This window comes from Dipodomys spectabilis, unplaced genomic scaffold (genome assembly GCF_019054845.1).
Source record: "Dipodomys spectabilis isolate Male_0828 unplaced genomic scaffold, ASM1905484v1 ptg000034l, whole genome shotgun sequence".
In the NCBI taxonomy this organism is placed as follows: Eukaryota; Metazoa; Chordata; class Mammalia; order Rodentia; family Heteromyidae; genus Dipodomys; species Dipodomys spectabilis.
Window position 1 is genome coordinate 11,206,224 of NW_024870711.1, and position 20,250 is coordinate 11,226,473.

Here is a 20,250-nt window from a genome sequence, read left to right on the forward strand (position 1 = left end):
CTGCAGTAGATTTTTAATTTTACTGCTAATAGACATTACAGTCCCTTCGTGAACAATATTTTGTTTCTTTCCTTTTAAAGACTTAAGTTGGATGCTTTCCCTCAGAGCCTGGTTCATTTGTGAGATTAAAAGTCATTTAGAGTCATGTTTCCACACAGGGGAAAACATACTGATACTAGCGGGTCTTTTTTTTTTTTTGAAGAAACAAGAACATGAAAGAACACAACAATTTGAAGTTGACTCTTAAGGTGAAGATGCCTACGAGGCTGGCTGCTGGGGTTTGCTCTGGGAATATCCACTGCCCAACCTTGTGCATCAAGTCGGACACTGTAGGACTGGACATGGTTGAGGGCATGTAGGGGAGAAGGTCTTTGTGTGGATGTAGTGCCATTTAAAGGTGTAGTTCTTGTGTGGCATAGTTCTGTGTGTGGGCATAGTTCCATGTGGGGGTGTGGTTTCTGTGTGTGTGTGTAGTCCTGTGTGTGTTTAGTCCTATGTGGGGGTATAGTTTGTGTGTGCATGTAGTCCTGTGTGTGTTTAGTCCTATGTGGGGGTATAGTTTGTGTGTGCATGTAGTCCTGTGTGTGTTTAGTCCTATGTGGGGGTATAGTTTGTGTGTGCATGTAGTCCTGTGTGTGTTTAGTCCTATGTGGGGGTATAGTTTGTGTGTGCATGTAGTCCTGTGGGTGTTTAGTCCTATGTGGGGGTATAGTTTGTGTGTGCATGTTGTCCTGTGTGTGGGCGTAGTTTTGTGTTTATGTTTAGTCCTGTGCATGGGTTAAATTCCTGTGTGTGTGAAGTCCTGTATGTGTGCAGTCCTGTGTGTATGTGTGTGCAGTCCTATGTGTGGGTATAGTTCCCATGTCTGGGTGTTGTTCTGTGTACGGGTAAAATTCCTGTGTGTGCATATAGTCCTGTGGGGGGGGGGGGCCTGTGTGTGGCTGTAGTTCTGTGTGTGCATGGAGTTTTATGTTTGGGTATAGTCTTGTGGGGGAGTATAGTTCCTGTGTCAAGGTGTTGTTCTGTGTGCAGGTGAAGTTCCTTTGTGGGGGTACAGTCCTATGTGTGGGTGCAGTCCTGTGTGTGCTATGTGTACATGTAGTCCTGCATGAGGGCATAGTTTTCTGCTTGGGCATAGTCCTATGTGTGGGTAAAGTTCCTATATGGGGGTGTAGTCCTGTGTGTGGGTATAGTTCCCGTGTCTGGGTGTAGTCCTGTGTGTGGCTGTAGTTGTGTGTGTGCATGTAGTCCTGTGGGGGGTACTAGTTTTGTGTGTTTGAATGTAGTCCTATGTGTGGGTGTAGTCCTCTGAGTGGATATAGTCCTGTATGTGTGTGTAGTTCTGTGTGTGGCTGTAGTTCTGTGTGTGGGTGTAGTCTTGTGGGGAGTACAGTTTTGTATTTGAGTGTAGTCCTGTGTATGGGTATGGTCCTGTGGGGGAGGGGGTAATAGTACCTGTGTCTGGGTGTTGTTCTGTGTATGGGTGAAGTTCCTTTTTGTGGGTGAAATTCCTTTGTGGGGATGCAGTTCTGTGTGTGGGTGCAGTCCTGTAGGGGGTATAGTTTTTGTTGTTTTGGTTTTTTGGGGGGCAGGGGTCAGTCCTGGGGCTTGAACTCTGGGCCTAGGCACTGTCCCTCAGCTCCTCAGCTCAAGACTAGTGCCCTACCACTTGAGCCACGGCATCACTTTCGATTTTCTGGTGGTTTATTGGAGATGAGAGTCTCAGCCTTTCCTGCCCAGGCTAACTTTGAACCGCAATCCTCAGGTCTCAGCCTCCTAAGTAGCTAGGATTACAGGTGTGAGCTACCGGCGCCTGGTGGGGGGTATGGTTTTGTGTTTAGGTAGAGTCCTATGTGTGGGTGAAGTTCCTATATGGGGGTGTAGTCCTGTGGGTCATTTTTTCACAGTGTTCCTCCCATCCACATTCCTCCTCCTCCTCCTCCTCCTCTTCTTCATGGACACACTGAACACCTCGTTGCCTCTTCCCTCCAGCGCAGTCACTGCACTGCTCTGCCTGAGAGCTTTGAAGGCATTGATGGCGTTGGCCGCCCCAGCTGAAATCCTGCCTGTGAACTCACTTTTGCCAACAGTGAACTCCGCAAACACACCCACAGCCACCTCTGGGGAAATGTCCCAGGGATGAAAGTGACAGACATCTCAGCTGCTGTCTTCAGATGTTCCCTCACCCAGAAGCTGCCTCCCCTCCAGCACCTCCTGCTAGAACCTGATAAACCCCACAGAACGCCTTCCACGGCAGCGCCCTGCCCCGGTCGCAGACCGCCCCTCCTCGCCCGCACGCTACCTGGCAGTCTCCGTTCCTTTGGTGTTGCTCATATAAGTTCTTTTTAGAAGACTGAAAATTTACTGCGACAAAGCCTGTGCTGTATTCGTCTTTGTATCTCGTAAGTCACTTGGCACAGGAAATTGTTTACTATAGATGTTTAATAAATCCTCAGTCTACTTATGAACTGAGTGATGGGGCTTTTTAGACTCTTTTCTTGAGAGTAGATCTTGTAAAGGAGGAACGGGAAAAATCAAAGGACACCACAAAAGGACATAACAGAAGGGGAGAAGAAGACCAGCATGGCACTGTCAGATATACCCCAGATTTGCCTGGGAACCCTGGAGCAAATGCAACATGAATAGCAACAAACAGTTCCTCTCCCTGCCCCCACCACTGCCTTAACACCAGGCCATGTCTCCCCTGCCCCCTGTGGGAAATGTTGCCTTTGTTGTGAATTTTATGTAATCTGTAATTACTGTGATAGCTGGAAGACAATTTCCATGGAAACATGAGTTTGAAAGACAAGTGTCTCTGCCATTGAGTTCTTAGAGTTGGATTCATGGATCCTTCTAGAAAATGGAGAGAGTGCTCATGTTTGAAGCCAGGATGTTTACATGAGAAAGAAGGTGTTGCGTCTCAGACCCTGTAGGCCTCCTGGGCCAGAATTATGTTCTGTGTTGTGGATTAGTGAACAGGGTATCAGTATTTAATGTCAGTGACTAACATTTGTCAAGCATTAGCAAGGCGGCGTCAGTGGCTGCGGGGAATGGAATAGCAGAATTAAAGTCCAAAGAATTAATAATAATCTTCATTAAAGCCCTGGCCTCACCAGGCAAGGCAGGGGTGGGGCATGGTCACTGTCTTCTTTGTACGTGTCTGCACTTGTGTAGATCAGGAAACTGAAAGATGACTTTGGAAAAGGCCAGCTCACCCCTGTGTGAGAATGTTCATAGCCGGTAGCAAATGCTTTTCAGACACAGTAGATGTGTCTTCTCTACAGGCTGGTTATCCTCCTGGAGCTCAGTCCAGCTAGATGAACTGCTTGGGAGGAAGCTGGCCTCTGGGCAGAGCAAATCCTAGGAAGGCACATCCTCCTTGCTCTCAGATTGCGTTTGGGGACTGAGCTGGGCATGGGAGGCAATGAGGAGCTTCCCTGGTGACCTGCCACAGCCCCGGCTTTGCCGTGGCCTAGACTTCCCTCCCCTTTCCTGCTCTTGGAATTCGCACTTTGGACAAATGTTAGCCATTGGACAGATATTAAAAATTGAGACATAACCCAATTTTCAGCATAGTCATGGAAGTTGTGGCTTATAGTAAAGAACTCTGGGATCTGTATCTGCTCCTCTGGGGCCACTCTTCTAGCTCTGGCCCTTGTAAGTTACGTGTAACTTACAGTCTTCTCTCTCTTTCATAATCCTTCCTTCCTTCTTCCTTTCCTTTCCCTCCCTCCCTTTCTTCCTTCCATACTATAGATGGAATCCAGAGCTTCATGCTTGCTAGGAAATCTACCACTTGAACCACACTCCTAACCCTTTTATTTGTATTTTGTGTTTGTGAGACAAGTTCTTACCCAGGCTGGCCTTGAACTCCAGTTTTTTCTTATCCATGATCAGCTAGGATTACAGGTATGAAACTTCATATCCAGATTAAGCTGATCTCCAACAAATAATTTCACACTTTGGATTTCAGTTTGCATGCCTCCAAACAGAGGGAAAGCGACTCAACTGCCTTTCTGGGAAAATCCTGAAGATTTCGCTGCATGTAGTTGTCGGCACAGCCAAGACAGGTGACTAAACACAGATCAGGAAGGACTGTGTGGGACGGAATGGGCGGGTAGCAGAGTCCAGGCGAGAACAGCAGGAAGCGGCTACTACCCGGTGTTGTGCGGAGCACTTACTGCAACCAGAAACGTACTTCAGCAGCAGAGGAAGAGATGTTCTGGAGTGCATGGCCCTCGGCTAGTTAGCCTTCGTTCAGGTCTTCAGGGCTCGATTTGAGGCCTAGTTCACAAGACCTCAAAGCAGCCTGACTAGAATACAAACATTGTTGCTCATTATTGTAAAGCATTGTGCTCTCTCTGAGTAGCCTAAACAGGAAATGTAGAGAAAATGAACACAACAAATTGTTTTGCCTAAGAACATCTTTATTGGCAAAAGGCCTGTCTATGATGATTAATGGATTGGAAAATTGTATGAGGCCCTCCCTTAGTCATTTTTTATAAATTAATTAATTATGTGTTGCAGTGGGGATGGATTTTTGATTACATTGTTTGAAGCCATCTTTGGAAAGGAGCTGTTGAGGGTGTGTCTTTTTCCTCTCAAAAACCCAGGAAACAATTTAGCCAGGTTACTCAAAGGTGCTGGCAGCATTGTCTAACCTACTTACAAACATCCCTGTGTTGGAGAAGACATAAGAGCTGAAGCCAGAAACCAGATGAGGAAGCAGGATGGGCTCCTCTACAGCCACACACTCTTCGTAGGAATTGTGGCCTTCGTCTCCATAGACAAAGGTCCTCCTCACCCTTGTGGAGACACATAGACAGACAGACAGACATATAATTATGTATCTATGAATAGATGCAAATACATACACTGGATAAACCTTACCTCCCCACAAAGGGACTGTAAAAATAACACCTTTCCTCAGCAGAGCCATCCTGAGATGGGAAGGAGAGATGCAGGTTGGTCATCCCCCGTGGTCTGCAATGGAGCCCTGGCCTCAGGCCTTACACATACGTGGAGGCCAGGATGGAACAAGCCAGGATGGCGTCAGGGCTGAGCACTGCTCTTGCCTTGAGGATTCAAAACCGATTGGGGCGGACTATCATTCATTGTATAGCTTGAGTTCCTTCCAGGAACTTCACAACACGGCACAGAAATTAGCCGCCGTTGCGGTGGATGCCAGGCCTACAGGATGGCCATGCTGGGCCACACGGGCATGCAGGCAGCTGGCTCAGCCCTGGGCAGTTCTCCCCGCTGAGCTCGGCTGCTGTAAACTCAGGCTAGGTGTGTGCTCTGTGCCCACCTCCCATGTGCCGGAAGCAGGGCTTGGCCCCCACGTGGGCTTGCCCACTCATGACTGCGTGGTCCCGGGGCATTTTAAAGTATTTTAAGCTTATCAGCAATAAGCTTGAATATTATTACAGAGCCGAACGATCTGATTTTACCTGGAAAAACTTAGCTATTTGAGGATTAGATTGCTCCCTGTTCCTGGAAGAAAGCTTTTCTCCTGTTTCTGTAGCTATGACGGTTGGAGAACATTGGCCTTCAGACACCAAGCATCTGAAGAGGATGGCTACATTTTTAAGGCCAACTTCCGTTGCCTTGCCAAGATCAAACCAGCAGATTATTTCCTAAAGCAGAACTTGGGCCTGAGTGGTACTGAAGGTCTGAGTCAGTTCGGTACTGAAATCATTAGCATTTTGAACTTCAAATTAATACTGTAGCCAAGTAACTTCATTTGCCAGAGAAGATAAATTGATGGTCCAAATGAGACAAGACAGACCTAGGAAAAGAGGCGCAGTGAGAAATCCAGCATCTGTGGTGTCGGGAGACTGGCTGAACATTAGGAGACAGAAATTCTGCATGGAATCCCAACACATACCCCGTTGATATTTATAGAGAACCGTCGAGAAGTCAGAATCCTTTGAAACCATTGACCTGGAGAGTTGGAAAAGTCAGCCTGCATTATTAGGCATTCTCAGAGTGCTCCATTTGGCAGAGTCCTGAACACAAGTGAGCTCTCACTCACACAGGGTAGGGAAGTGCTCAGAAGCAGGAAGACGCTGGCAGGGATGTCTGCTTCTGCAGGCAGTGCTTGCACTGAGGACTGTTTGCTTTAGGACCCCAAACATGACCTTGTATCCTGTTTACTGGAGTGGTCCTGGACAAATCTGTCAGCCTGGAAAATCAGGATATGTCAGCACCTCTTTGTCTTGCTCACAGGAAATGAATCTTGGGGAAACCACTGGGCTGGTCAGTGAGCCCAAGTGTGAGTGGTCCACTGGGCTGGTCAGTGAGTCCGGGTGTGGGGTGTCCACTGGGCTGGTCAGTGAGCCTAAGTGTGAATCGTCCACTGTGCTGGTTGATGAGCCCAAGTGTGAATGGTCCACTGGGCTGGTCAGTGAGTCCAGGTGTGGGATGTCCACCGGGCTGGTTGGTGAGGAGTCTACGTGTGGGCAGAGTGAGGCCTGCAGCGTTCTGCCCGCCGTCCGTGCATCCAGGGCCTCTGACCCTGCTTCTCATCCTGAGGAACACATGACATCTTCTCCAGCCACCTTCCTTGTGGTTCAGTTAGCTTCTCTTTGTATCCTAGAGTCTGCAGCTGTTTTGTCTTGTGTCCAGTACTCCTTGTTTTCTCTGAAGGCTTTAACTACATTGTGTTGTGGCCCATTTTTTCTTCAGATAAATACACACTGGTTACCTGGCTGTTCCCTCACAGGTCTGCTCTCTAACAATAAACAATCAGTTCTCCTTCCTTTAAGTTCCTACAAGTCCTTTACATGGGTTACACGGTGTCTAAAATCAGAGATTTCTGTTTTTCTTTTCCTGCTACAACTAGGTGGCTCAAGTGCAGTTTCCGGTCTAGTCAGCATGTCCTGACTTGTGGGGGTTTATTCAGTCTCTTTTATCCACAGAAAAGTAACAGTATCTTTAAGTTTTTAGAAGCTGCAGTAAATACACTTGGTCCAAAAAGGAGGGACCCAGACTGACAGAATGCTAAAAGAACATAAGGCTGTGTAGAAGAGTCACCATCGCAGTTGAGATTAAGAAACAAGTGTTACCCAGCTGGGTTCAGGCCTGAGCAGCTTGCACAGAGTTCAGATTTTCTTGTTTGAAGTTCAGAGCATTCTTAGCACTGCAGGTGGAAAGCGTTTGAAGATGTCACCTGAATGGCTGCCCTGAAAAGGAAGGAAGGAGGGCGCCCAGGTGGACAGGCACAATCCTGCATGGACAGGGAGATGCGGCGCGGCTCCTTCCATCTTCAGTCCTGCAAACGGTCTGCCCGTCTGAGGTTTCCTTCCATGTTCTTTAAGTTCTGCCTCCCATTGTCTTCATTTTTCTTCCTTTGGTCTTCATCTGCCTGCCTGTGCCCTGGTGGGGTGGAACAGGCTGTTAGGGACCATCTGAATTTTCTGGGAAAAGTCCCCCAAACTCCAGAGGGACCCATTCTGTAAATGGCAGACCTACTTACTGCCCTCCGGGTGCTTGAGTCTTTCTAACATCTCTGACTGGCACTGCTCCACGGGGGAGGGAATCTGATTTAGATCATTGGTTCCTGGGTGATAATGGTGTGTGTGTATTTATGTGTGTTTGTGTGTGTGTGTGTGTTGTGTTTAAGGGAAGAGGGAGGTAGAGAGTTGGCAGCAAGAGGAGAAGGGAGAGAGAAGGGAGGATGGATGGAGTGTAAGGTCACTTTGTCCCATGACACAGAGACTCACTAAGACCGTGAGCGTCAGTGAATCCGTGACCGGGCTATGCCGGTCAGACCCTTGTCTGCCATTCTCAGCCCCTCCTCCCTACTCTGTGCAACCCATTGAGATCACAGAGTGAGCACAGTCCCTAGTCTACCCTCCTTCCTCAGGCTGTTATCTTTATTGTGTTTGTAGCCCAGTGTAAGAAGCACCAATAATGGAGATGAAGCAAAGGAGCCAAGACAGAGGTGGGGAAGTGCGTGCCGCAGGTCCCTGGGCTGACTTTGATGGACACGTGTCTGCTGATGAGTGCCATTTACACCTCGTTCCCGGTGTCTTGCAGCCGTTTGTTGTCCTCCTGACTATGGAAACAGTGATTAGAAGCCTATTTCGCCACCCTGAGATAGATGCGCCATTGATTTTGTAATTTGTTGCTACCTTCTACTTAGAGTAAATGGTCCGTGGTACATAAAAGAAATTTATGTCAGAGCTTTTCACAGAGAATAAATATTAGGAAGAAAATACATTTAGACAATAGAGCGCGGCCGTGTCATGGGAGATCCCGTGGTCATGTTCGTGTCATTTATTTTCAACGAGTAATTTTTACTGGTGCTGTGTGAACACTTTGCATTTTAAGGCATTTGGTTCCATGTTGGCCTGGTGCTTCACACATTTGAAAGCTCAGTGAGAGATATCCTGGTCTTTTTCTGCACACTTTTCTGATGTGAATGAACCAAGTAGAAAATTGGTGGACAGAATTCCCCCCTGGCTTTCCAGTGCATTTTGGATGCAACAAGACAAGCAACGATGTCTGCATGGATGGTTTTTGGCTGAGGCTCTACTCAGTCTCCACAGAGAGGTGACTTCATACCCCCGAGACAGCGGTCTTTCCAATGAAAGTTCTATACAACATTAGAAAGTTAGCTATCTCAAAATTATGAAGCAAACAACTATGCTTTTCCGCCTGGCTTCCCTGGGCAGGCTGCTCAGAACGCGCCCTCAGAAAACACGAATGCCGTGTCGGTAACCGAGCCAGGACTCGGCGCTGGGACCTGGCCTCTGCATTTGTAGTGTGGTCAGATCCCTATGAAATCCACCCATCCAGCTCAAACAAGATGGGATGGAAAATACTGCAGACGCAGCAGGAGTGTGTAATTCAATCCAAAGGGGGGAAAATTCATCCACGAAGAAGGGAAGAAAAATGGAGAAACAAGAGCCCTCGTTCTGTCTGCTTCTTGTCCATGTTTCTCAGCCTCTGCTTCCTCCCTGCCATCCTGTCATCTTGCAGTTCACGAGAGCAGCTGACAGTAAACTGGATTGCTTTAATGCCACATCTAAAACCCTCAGCGTTTTAGGAGTCTAGGGTTGAGGAGGAAAGTGGAGTCCCAGAAGCGTGGCTTCCCGGGCCCCGGGTGCAGAAGACGGTGGTTCAGGCAGGACAGTTGAATCTTTTCCTTTGTTTTGGTGTGTATGGAGAGGGGACTGAAGCTGCTCCACAGGGTAGAGTGAGCATGCAAGTCCTCTGGTAAAAATGCACTCAAATGATGGCAGTCACTGCCCGTCGCTTGCCGTGGCTCTCATCTTTGAGCCTGTTGACTGTCTCTGGGAACTTGGGACATTGGGCAGCGACACGTGGAACCTGTCCCCTCAAAACACCCAGCGTAGAAATCTCTTCTGCAAGTGGCCTGAGGGTCTCCGGGCGTCTTCCCATCTGCCCTCAGCTCCACTGCCCCCATCTTGCTGCGGCCTCTCTTCCGGACATCGTGGGGTGTGAGGTTTCTTCTGAGAAGATCTGCTCCTGGTGCTGCTGGCACTTTGGACGATGTATGAAAAGAACCGGAAATTCTGAACACATTCTATCCAAACACTGGCAAGTTATCTGAGCTCTGATGGTAAGAAAAAGATGGCCGCAGGGAGAGGTAGTGGAGGAGGTGTTCTCAGAGTGTGAGCCTTGTGGTTTGGGGGAGGAGAGCGAGGTGCAGGTGACCGTGTGGCCCATGGGCTGGGAAATGTGGATTTCTGTCCTTTGTTGTTTGTCTTGTTTCTTTATTTTTGTGGTTTATTTTTGTTTGTTTTGCTTTTTTTCCCTGTCCTGTTATTCAGAGGGTGATGAGTCATAATCAGAGGCTGGTCCTGCATACTTGGGCCAGACAATGAAAATTAATTTTAATGTATAGTCTTCGGGGAGGTGGATTTGTGCCCTCACCCCTTCCTGCCACAGCATCAGTCTGCCAAAAGGAGCTGCTGAGCCCGCCCTGCTCGGGATCTCGAGGCCACATCCTCACACTTAGAGCAGCCAGAGCACCCCCCAAGGGCCGACAAGGGCCTGAGTGGCCGTCCTGGGAGCAGAGTTCTCTCATGCACAATCCGAAGGACGCTTTATTGCAGGAGTCAGGCTCGGGCCTTTCCCGGGGCCAGCCGTGTCTCCTCTTGCAGCTGTGAGCCCAGCCAGCTGCTGAGGAGCCAGTGTGCTCTGAGATGTCTTCAACCAGCAGTGGCCTAAACTTAGATCCCTTTTCTGATTAGGGAACCAGAGTGTCTCATGGTCCTCACATGCTTCTAAAAGCCGACTGATGGGTGTGTGAGAGACAGATTACTGTGAGAAATGGAGCAAATGCATGCCCTCCTTCCCCGCTGAATGGGCCATCTGGTCGAGCCCCTGCCTTCAGCTTCAGGAAATACAGTGTGGGGCCACCCACTGGCCCGTGGTGGTTGGTAAGGCCCTGCCTGTGCCCAAACTGTCCTCCTGCTGTGCTCATGACACTCGGCCCTCATGCGTGGGCACCGCTGCCTACGCCGTGGTCCTCTACTCAGCCGTGAGAGACAGTCTCCCCGCTCACCCCTGCCAGGGTCGGACGTCCGTCCTGTTGTCTCTGTCATCACGGCAGGCCACATGGAGCAAGCAGGACACATACATGGACCTGAGGCCACGGCCAGGCCCCGGGCCCCTGTCCTGCTCTCCTGCTGCGGCCACTCAGCTTGGTCTCCTTGCTCTCACCACCCTGGCTGCGGGCTCCTCGCTGGAGCACTTCACAGATGGCCCCCCCCCATCCTCATCCTTGTTCTTGTTCTCCCCCTCCCCCCTCCTCCTCATTGCTCTCCTCCTCCCCCATCCTCCTTGTCCTCCCCTCCTCCCCATCTTCCCCCTTGTCCTCCCCTTCCTCCTCTCCCTCCACCTCCTCCTCTTCCACTCCTCTTCTACTTCTCTTCCCCATCCTCTTCCTACTCTTTCCTATCTTTGTTTTCCTCCTTCTCTTCCTCCTCTTCTACTTTCTCCTCTTCTTCTCTCCTCTCCCCTCTTCTCCTCTTCCTCCTCCTCTTCTTCCTCTCCTCTTCTGTCTCTTCCTCCTCCTTCCCCTTCTTCTCCCCGCCTCTTCTTCCTCCCTTTTCTCCTCTGTCCTTCTTCCCCTTCCTCTCCTGCTCTGCCTCTTCCTCCTCCCCTTTCTTCCTGTTCTTCTTCCTCTTCCTCCTCCTCTTTCTCCTTCTCCTTTCCCTTCCTTTTCTCTTCTGGCTCTCGTCTCTGTTCTCCAGCTCCTGCTCCTTCTCTCTCCGTATCCTCCTTACTCCCCCCACCCCATTGTCTGCCCTGTGTGATTCTTTCTGCTCCGTTCTGTTCAAAGGTCATTTCACTAGGGGCTTTCTTTGCCCTCCTTATGGTCAAACAGCTCACAACTCTGACCTCAGCTTGCTTTTATCTTTCTCTGCTTATGGGCTTATCTCATTATTTGTACCTGCAAGAAATAATACAGAAAAGATGAAAGCCCTCCATCTAAGTTAATAAATGCCATTATCCGTTTTATTCACTACTGTATATGGCATGGATGGGTGGTGGGTGGATTGGCAGATTGGTGGAGGGTAGGTGGGTAGGTGGATGGATGGATGGATAGATGAGTATATGAATGGATGGATGAGAGGCTGCGCATATGGATGGATAGAAGATGTACAAACATTTACCTGTAGCCTAACTTTTAAAATAACGTATCTGTGCTGTCAAAAATGAGTGTTCATATGGACTAGGACTATAAAGGAAAGGGTGAAGATTTTTAATTTCCTAGATGAGTGTGATTATAATTTTTTCCTCTTCAATTCACTTCTTACTATCATTATTATTACAAATAATAATGTGATGAAAGAAAATTACCTTTGCTTTGAAGATTAAACTTGGCAAATGAAAATGCAACTTAGTAAAGAATATCATTATTCCTGTGTAAAGTTACCCAGGATGATCTCAGAGGGCATGGAACCTGTCTATACTCAGGAAATGGGGTTGGGACTAGGACCCGGCTTGCAGCACCCTGGTAGGAAGATAGCAATGCTTGCTTCTATCCAGCCCTGTTCATTCTTTCGGACAATGCCTGGGAAGCTGGCTGTGGAGGAAGCGGAGTCCCTGCCCCCTTCAGGGGGTGTCCATTGCTTCACCCTCAGTAGCAGCATCCACACTGTGCACCTTTCTTCTCCACTCTCTGTGCAGGTTGTGGGCTGTGTCAGCAATCACAGCCATCTGCGTCTGCCTCCCGCCCTGAAGGACGGGCGGACGGGCTTCAGGTCCCATCAGATCCCGGGCTCTTCTACCTGGTGAAGCAGTCCACTCTGAGCTCCCACAATGGTCCAGTGTTTCACAGATCTGACATTCTCTGAAATTCCCTTCTGTCTAGAAGTCTGCTTTCCCAGGCTGCACTGAATATGTCTTCTTCCTCTTCCATAAGACATGCCTGTGTGGGGCGGGGCGGTGGGGGCTCACTACGGCCTTGGAATCCACACACTCTGCAGACATCCTCCTCTTCCTGTCCCTCTCTCCAGACACACCCCATACATCATGTCTGTGTTGTCTACCCTGCAACATGCATCAGGCTGGGACAAAGGAGGGCTGGTGATTAGTGAACATTGTCTCTACTTTGATTTGTAACAATTTGATACCTTCCAAATGAACTTTACATCATGGATGAAAACACATGTAGGCATTCATTATGTACTTGAGAGCCACGGCTATTCTCCTGCTTTGTGGCTGGGGTAACATAAGTGTGGTAACGAGCGAATGAGGGAAAACAGTCTCAGATCCACCTAGGCAGAATTATCCATTCACATTGCAACCGTATGTACTTATATGCATATAGAGTTATCATACTCATTACTTGGGATTAATTACTGGTGTTGCTCCCATTGTCTCTCAGAAGAGTCCAGTTGGGACTATAAATTATATGAACACTAATTTAAGGGGAATTTAAAATTTGGTCTCAGCAGCTCATACACCTGATTAAGTTCCTAGATTTGTTCACCTCTAGAATCCTTTAGCACTGTCTCCAAATTCCCCCTCCCACCCCTGCCACACACAGTGGTTCAACAGCAGGGCCTGGGGCTTCCCTTGATGGTACAGGGTACCTGAGCCGGCCAATGGAAATAGACCTGGGGAATCTTGAAACTTTGCATCAAGAACTGGTGTAAACTGGTGGCTCATGCCTAAAATCGCAGCTACTCAGGAGGCTGATACCTGAGGATAACAGTAAAAAGCCAGCAGGGAGGAGCTGGGAAGGTAGCTCAGTGGTAGAGCACTTGCCTTGCATGCATGAGGCCCTGGGTTCGATTCCTCAGCACCACATAAGAAAAAAGAAAAAAGCCGGAAGTAGCACTGTGGCTCAAGTGGTAGAGCGCTAGCCTTGAGCTGAAGAGTTGAGGGACAGTGCCCAGACCCAGAGTTCAGGCCCCAGGACTGGACTCCCCCCCCCAAAAAAAAAAAGCCAGCAGAGCAGGAAAGGAGACTCTTATCTCCAATAAACCACTAAAAAGCTGCAAGTGGGACTGTGGCTCAAAATAGTAAAGAGCTAGCATTGAGCAAAAAAGCTCAGGGACAGCACCTAAGCCCCACAACCAAAAAAAAAAAAAAAAAAACTAGAGAAAGAACTGGAGGTGTGGATCTCATGGTACTTGTCTAAGTAGTCCCGTGCTAAAAACCTAGTGCCTATTTCCTGGCATTTGTTTTGCTAAAAATCTAGTGCCTATTTCCTGATGTTTTGTTTGTTCAGTCTGTCTGAAGAATGACATTGTGTGTCTCCTACCCTGAATCTACCATATTTCAGTTAATACATTTGTAAGCACTCACACACCACTGCAACTGTTTAATATTTATAAACTAATTCTAGCTTCCACATGTGAGAGAAAACATCCAACCTTTGTGTCTCTGGGCCTGACTTAGTTCACTTAATATAATTTTTTCCAGGTCTTTCCATTTCTTTGCAAATGATGCCATATCATTCTTTCTAATGAAGAGGCAAAATTCCATTATATATGTAGATCTAGATCTACATGTAGATCGTATTTTCTTGATCCATTTGTCCACTGAGGGGATCTGGGCTGATTCTTTCCTTGGCTAAGGTCCATAGTGCTGTGCTGTGATGCACCTGGCTGCGCTGCTGTGACTGTATTCTGGTTTGTGATCTTTTGGGTAAAGGCCCAGGAATGGAATTACTGGGTCATAGCATAGTTGTTTTGTTTTGATTTTATCGTGAAGGTGATATACAGAGGGGTTACAGTTACATAAGTAAGGTAATGAGTACATTTATGTTTAAACCGTGTTACCTTCTCCCTCATTTTCTACTGTTCCCCCCGATCCCCTCCCCCAAGTTCATTTCCAACATAGTGTCCAGTGTGTATTACTGTTGCATTGGTTTACCCTTTGTGTGTAGTTCTGTCTTTGGTTTTGGAGGGACCTACACACTGCTTTCCAGAAAGGTTGAACAAGTCTTCTTTCTCACCAACAATATATTAGGGGCCCTTTTGCCCACATTGGTGCCACCATCTGATATGAAGGGGAGAGGAACAGACAATAAAGAGGAGAAGAGGGGGGAATGCAGTCCAAAATTCAATGCATACCCTATAAAATTAAAAGTTTAGGAAGGGTGGGTTGGGAGGGATGGGCAAGAGAGTTGAAAGGGGTGACATTGATCGAGATATATTCATAAGCTGCCCCGTTAGATGTCAACTCCTTTGTACAGCTACTTAAAGATACTTTTAAAGCATAAAAATTAGAAGTGGATTTAAGTTGCACATATTTTTTGGTAGTGAGAAATAGAAGATGATAGTGTGGACACCAAGAAATGAAAAGATGAGAAAAGACTTGGGCTGCAGTGTTTTATGCTTGGCTTTGAGTCCATCAGCTGATGAAGAGAAAATCCCAGGATGGCTGTGTACTGGTGTCTGGTGTGTGCGTGTGTGCATGTGTGTGTGCGTGCGTGCGTGCGTGCGTGTGTGTGTGCGTGCGTGCGCCTGTGAACGCAGTATGCTGCCGGGTTCTTTTCTTTGTTGACACCAAGTCTTACCCCATCACAAAGGGGATGGTCTTTGAGCACTGCCACAGGAAGAGCACAGAGGGTGCTGGGCAGATTCCAGAACCAGCAGTCACCCCTTCAAGGGCTCTGGGTCTCGGCGCTTGCTTTGAATGGCAGATGCTCATTTGCTTTCCTGTTTGCTTATGAGCTTCTTTCCACGTGTATTTCAGGAGCTGGTGGGGAGCAACCCTCCACAGAGAAACTGGAAAGGAATCGCGATCGCCCTGCTGGTCATTCTGGTCATCTGTTCCCTGATCGTCACCTCGGTCATCCTGCTGACACCAGGTACCTGAGCTCGGCCAAACAAACAAGCTTTACCTTGGAATGTTTGCTACATGACTGCCAGTCACATGCTTTATTCTTGGCAGGGTCTCATAGGATTGAATAATGGGATATATTTTCAATGAAAACCCCTCTTTTATATGCTGTGGATTGGTTTACATGGCCGTTGACTAGGGGCAAAGACTTGGCATGTTAAAAGTAACAGTAGTGTATTCATGTCAGATGAACTTACAAACCATGTGGGAGGTAGCACAGGAGAGCCTGTGTTAACCATCTGCACTGGTTTTAGACACTATCCTGAGCACACGGGTATCTGTGTATGGTGGACACAGCACAATTCAGCCCTCTAGAAACAGACTGTTCAGGCAGAAGTCTCTGAGGCAGAAAGAAAAGTAGCCATTACCATGTGAAAAAAAATAGCACAGAAACACACACACAAAATAAGTACAACAAATGCTTTCGTTTGGTGATACTATGAAGAAAAAATGCTATAGACTAATGTCTCTATGAAAATAGATGCATAAATTCTCAAAAAAATATTAAACTGAATTTAGCAACACATATAAAAGACTGTATGCTGTGAATAAATGAGATTTATCCCAGGAAAAAGAAATTGGCTTAACATATAAAAATCAATCCATGTAATTTACCCTTATGAGAAAAAGGACAAAATCTGATCGATCATTTCAACAGACGCAGAATAAGCATATCACAAAAACCTAAAACCTTTTTCATGATCAAATGTTCAGCAGCTGAAAATAGAAAGAAATGTCTTCTACCTGATAAACAGAGTCTATTAATACACAGATGTACACGCACACATACACAAAGCTAGGAACCTATTTAATGGTAAAATAAGAAATTGTTGCCCCTCAGCCAAGAACAGGACAAGGCTGTTCATCCTTACCATTTTGAGTTAGCATTGCACCGAAGGTCCCAGGCAACATTGTAAGTTGAGGGTCGGGGGGTCGGGGGTAGGATGGTACCCAGTTGGGAAAGGAAGATGTAAGACTATATTTGTAGAAGACATGTACGTGTATGTAGAGAATCACAAACAGTAAAACTTATTATAATAAATCTAGTTTATTATACTAAATAAGGCAGAGCATCAGTGGTTTACACTATAATCCTAGCTACTTAGGAGGCTGAGATTCGAAGATTGTAGGTCAAAGCCATCCTAGGCAGGAAAGTGCATCAGACTCTTAACTCTAGTTAACCATCAAAAAGCTGGAAGTGGAGCTGTGGCTCAAGTGATAGAGAGCTAGCTTTGAGCAAAAAAAAAAAAACCAAAAAACAAAAACAAAAAACCAAAAAAAAAAACCTCAGGGATAGTGCCCAGTCCCTGAGTTCAATCTCTAGGACTAGTACACACAAAAAAAAGGAGGGAGGGAGGGAGGGAAGGAAGGAAGGAAGGAAGGAAGGAAGGAAGGAAGGAAGGAAGGAAGGAAGGAAGGAAGGAAGGAAGGAAGGAAGGAAGGGGCTGAGAATGTGTCTAAGTGGTTGAGTGCTTGCCTAGCATGCTCATGCATTGCCCTGGGTTCAATTCCTCAGTACCACATACACAGAAAAAGCCAGAAGTGGCGCTGTGGCTCAAGTGGTAGAGTGCTAGTCTTGAGCAAAAGAGGCTCAGGAGACAGTGCCTAAGTTTAAGCCCCAGGACTGGCAAAAAGAAAAAGACAACTGGAATTTCTCGTCTATAAGATTTGTGGAACCAGGTGCTAGTGGCTCATGCCTGTAATCCTATTTACTCAGGAGGCTGAGATTTGAGGATTTCAGTTCAAAGCCAGCCCCAGCAAGGAAAGTCTATAAGACTCTTATCTCCAATTACCCACATGAAAAACAGAGGTGGTGCTGTGGCTCAGGTGGTAGGGCTTTTGCCTGGAGCTCAGGGACAGTGCCCAGGCCCAAAGTTCAAGACCCACAACCAACAACAACAACAACAAAAAGATTTGTGGACTAAAACTGACATCTTAGTTGCAACATTTCAATTTTTAAAACCATAATGTGACTAATTTTGATGCTATGCTATTAGTTTGTTTTAATACTTAACACATATTGGTTCTATAAGAGGAGATCTCCTTCTGACATGATTGTAATACATTTAATGGATCCCACCATACTTACTCCCCTGCTTCCTCCCTGCTTCTCAACATGGGTTCTACAGGTGTCAGAATTCTCCTCTCACACATGCACACACACAAAGTGCTTTGACCGTGTTCCCCTGCTCACCTCTCCCTTGGCCCCCTCAGTCACAGGACCCCCACCCCAGCAGAGCCTGCGCCAGGCTCCGAGTTTTTATGAATGGATTTTAGTGATCTGAACTTACAAAGGAAAGAAAGCTTTCCAGATTTAAAATTCTCTTTGGCACTTTTTTATAAACTTGGGCTATAACCATAAATAATATACTTCACTAATAATACCAAGACTTCATTACAGAAAAGTAAGGAAAAATAAAAAACAAGGGTTACATTGTAGAAACAATTGTTTTCATCATTTAAAAGAAAGTGATTGATGATTTACCTTGTGCCAGGCCCTAAGTCACAATTCCGATCTTTTTTAGAAAAGTATTTTTACTGTGTTTGAGTAGTTGTCCAAAGGAGTTGCCACTCAACCCAGCATTTATGAATACAGTGTGTCTTGATCAACGTCCCCTCTTTCATCGTTCTCACCCCCCCCCCCCACCCTTTGCCTCATGATTCCTATCTTTAAAAAGAAAACAATTGTGTGAGTGTAGAAGAGCATCTTGAGGCATGTGACAAGTTTCGTGAGGACAGAACTGAAGCCATGGTCAACTCTGTACAAACAGAAAATGTCCCACAGAGGTACTGGCAGTATAACCTGTCACTGTCACCCAGCAAACTGATTTGACAGGATTCTCATCCCAACCCGTTACCTCATTTCCTACGTTCTGAGTCAGACAGTTCCAGAGAGACTTCTCTAGAAAAATAAATGTGGCTGTGTTTTGGAGTGATACTCAGGCTCGAGAATAGAACAAGCACTTCCCACACACGTGGCTTCCTCCATTCCTGCCTCTGGGGGTTTCGTCTGTGTCTGAAATCCTGCTTCGGGCTCAGAACTAAGCGATCCCAGTGGACGGGCTACTGCAGCTGGACAGCTTAACTCTGAATCAGGTCGAGAAGTCCCCAGGGCTCACACCAGGATCTGCAGAGATGTCACCTGGGTCTCACATTTCATGGCTGCTGATCTGTTGAAAATGTGGCGTGTCATAAGTGTATTCTCTCATTATGATTCTTATCGTAATCTGTCAAGGAAATCGCAGTAGGGCCTGCAGCAGGGATTGCTGACTGCACTTCTGTTCAAATAAAATGAGAAGTTGGAGGCACTGGCTCCTGCACTCCACAGGGCCAGACACAGACGCCCCGCCCAGGCACTCGGGCAGAGCCGCAGGAGGCCACCTGGCTGGTCCCGAGCCACGTCCTGCCAGACCCATGGTTCGTGGAAGAGGATGCTGCTGCTGAGACTGCAGAAGGACTCCTCGCTGAGGCGCAGGCAGCGCAGGCATGCCCGTGGTACTGTGGAGTGTGCATAAGGAGCAGATGAACAGCAGCTTTCCTAGAAAGAACATAAAACGTATTCTACCACGTTAACCTCCACAGGGACAATAATGCAGTTGGTATCGGTACAGGCTTAGCGACGCGTTGTCCTCAACGGAAACGTACTGTTTTTCTGAACTCTTGTTTTTGTATCAATACAAGCTACCTTTTGCTTCCTGTTGATTTTCAACTAAAGATTGTATATTTGCTTAAAAATATTCTAAGGCAGAAGAGGAGCACTTTACAGTGAGCCCCAGTGTGGCGGGAGGAGGGGAACGTCTCCTCCAGGAAGCTGTTTTCCCTAGCCCTCCATCGTTTTTTGTCTCCCTTGAGCTTTGAAAGCTATGAGCACTTGACATCTGCATCTGACTGCCCACCTGGCTTTGGGCTGCCGTTTTAACCTCGGCCCCTCCCGCTTCCTTCTTTGACGGCTCTGCCCGGTGTCCTCGTGCTATGCGGTGAAGGCACACACATTGAACAACGTGTGGCATCCACCAATGCCAGCTCTTCATTTGCCAGCTGAGTTGGAGCCTTATGCGTGGTCTCTGATCTGTGTGGGCAGAATTGACATATGCACATATGCACGTGTGCACGCATATGCATATGTGCATGTGTGTGCACGCACACGCGCGCACACACACGCCAGCCTTCCTCTGCCCTACTGACAGAGGGACCACACTGAGTGGCCACACTGCACAGCGTCGCAGCTAGAGGATGAGACTTCTGTCTAGTTGTAAAGTCTCTAGAGATATTCCCAAGTGTTCTCTAAAGATGTTATTGTTTAACGATGTAACTTCGACAAGTCCTTCTGGGAAAAAAGGGAACGGAAGCACTGTAGGTGGGAAAGGATGTGGCTGCTAGGGAGGATGGAAGGGATGACTCTGATGGAGATGCGCTCCACATGTGAATGGACGTGTAAATTATGCACCATCCCCTCCCCCCGCCCCCCCCCCCCCCCGCCAAGTCTTCAAAACTGACTCAATACCAACTCCACAAATCTCTCCTGGCTGAGGAGACTTGCACGAGAGAAATTTCCAGCCATGCCCCACCCCAGAAGCCATGTCTGATAGATCAGAATACCTTGCTCACACATGCACACATGCGCGCGTGCATGCGCACGCGCACACACACATGCACGCACATGCGTGCATATATACACACAACAGTAGGGGAGAAAATAAATTCAATAGGAAAACATACATTTACATTTTAAATTGTTATGAGAAACTATAAAGCTAGGGTAGATGGTCTTGAAAAATAGCTAGTTAGGAATTTGAAGAAGAAATATATAATTATTTTAAATTTAAAGTCTTAGCAGCTAGTAAAAAAGATAGGCTAAAAAAGAAATATGAAAAAAAATTAGTGATTTGGAAGATGAACTAAAGAATCAGGCAA

The 20,250-nt window shown here is 47.2% G+C and overlaps 1 protein-coding gene across 1 annotated transcript in view; it reads left to right on the forward strand.

Annotated features, from left to right (window-relative positions):
* Window positions 1–20,250, forward strand: part of Dpp6 (dipeptidyl peptidase like 6) — a 456,045-nt gene that overhangs the window by 226,841 nt on the left and 208,954 nt on the right. Inside the window, exon 2 of the mRNA XM_042677192.1 lies at window positions 15,190–15,304. Within this exon, the coding sequence (XP_042533126.1) occupies window positions 15,190–15,304 (115 nt within the window). The remainder of the gene's footprint in view (window positions 1–15,189; window positions 15,305–20,250) is intronic.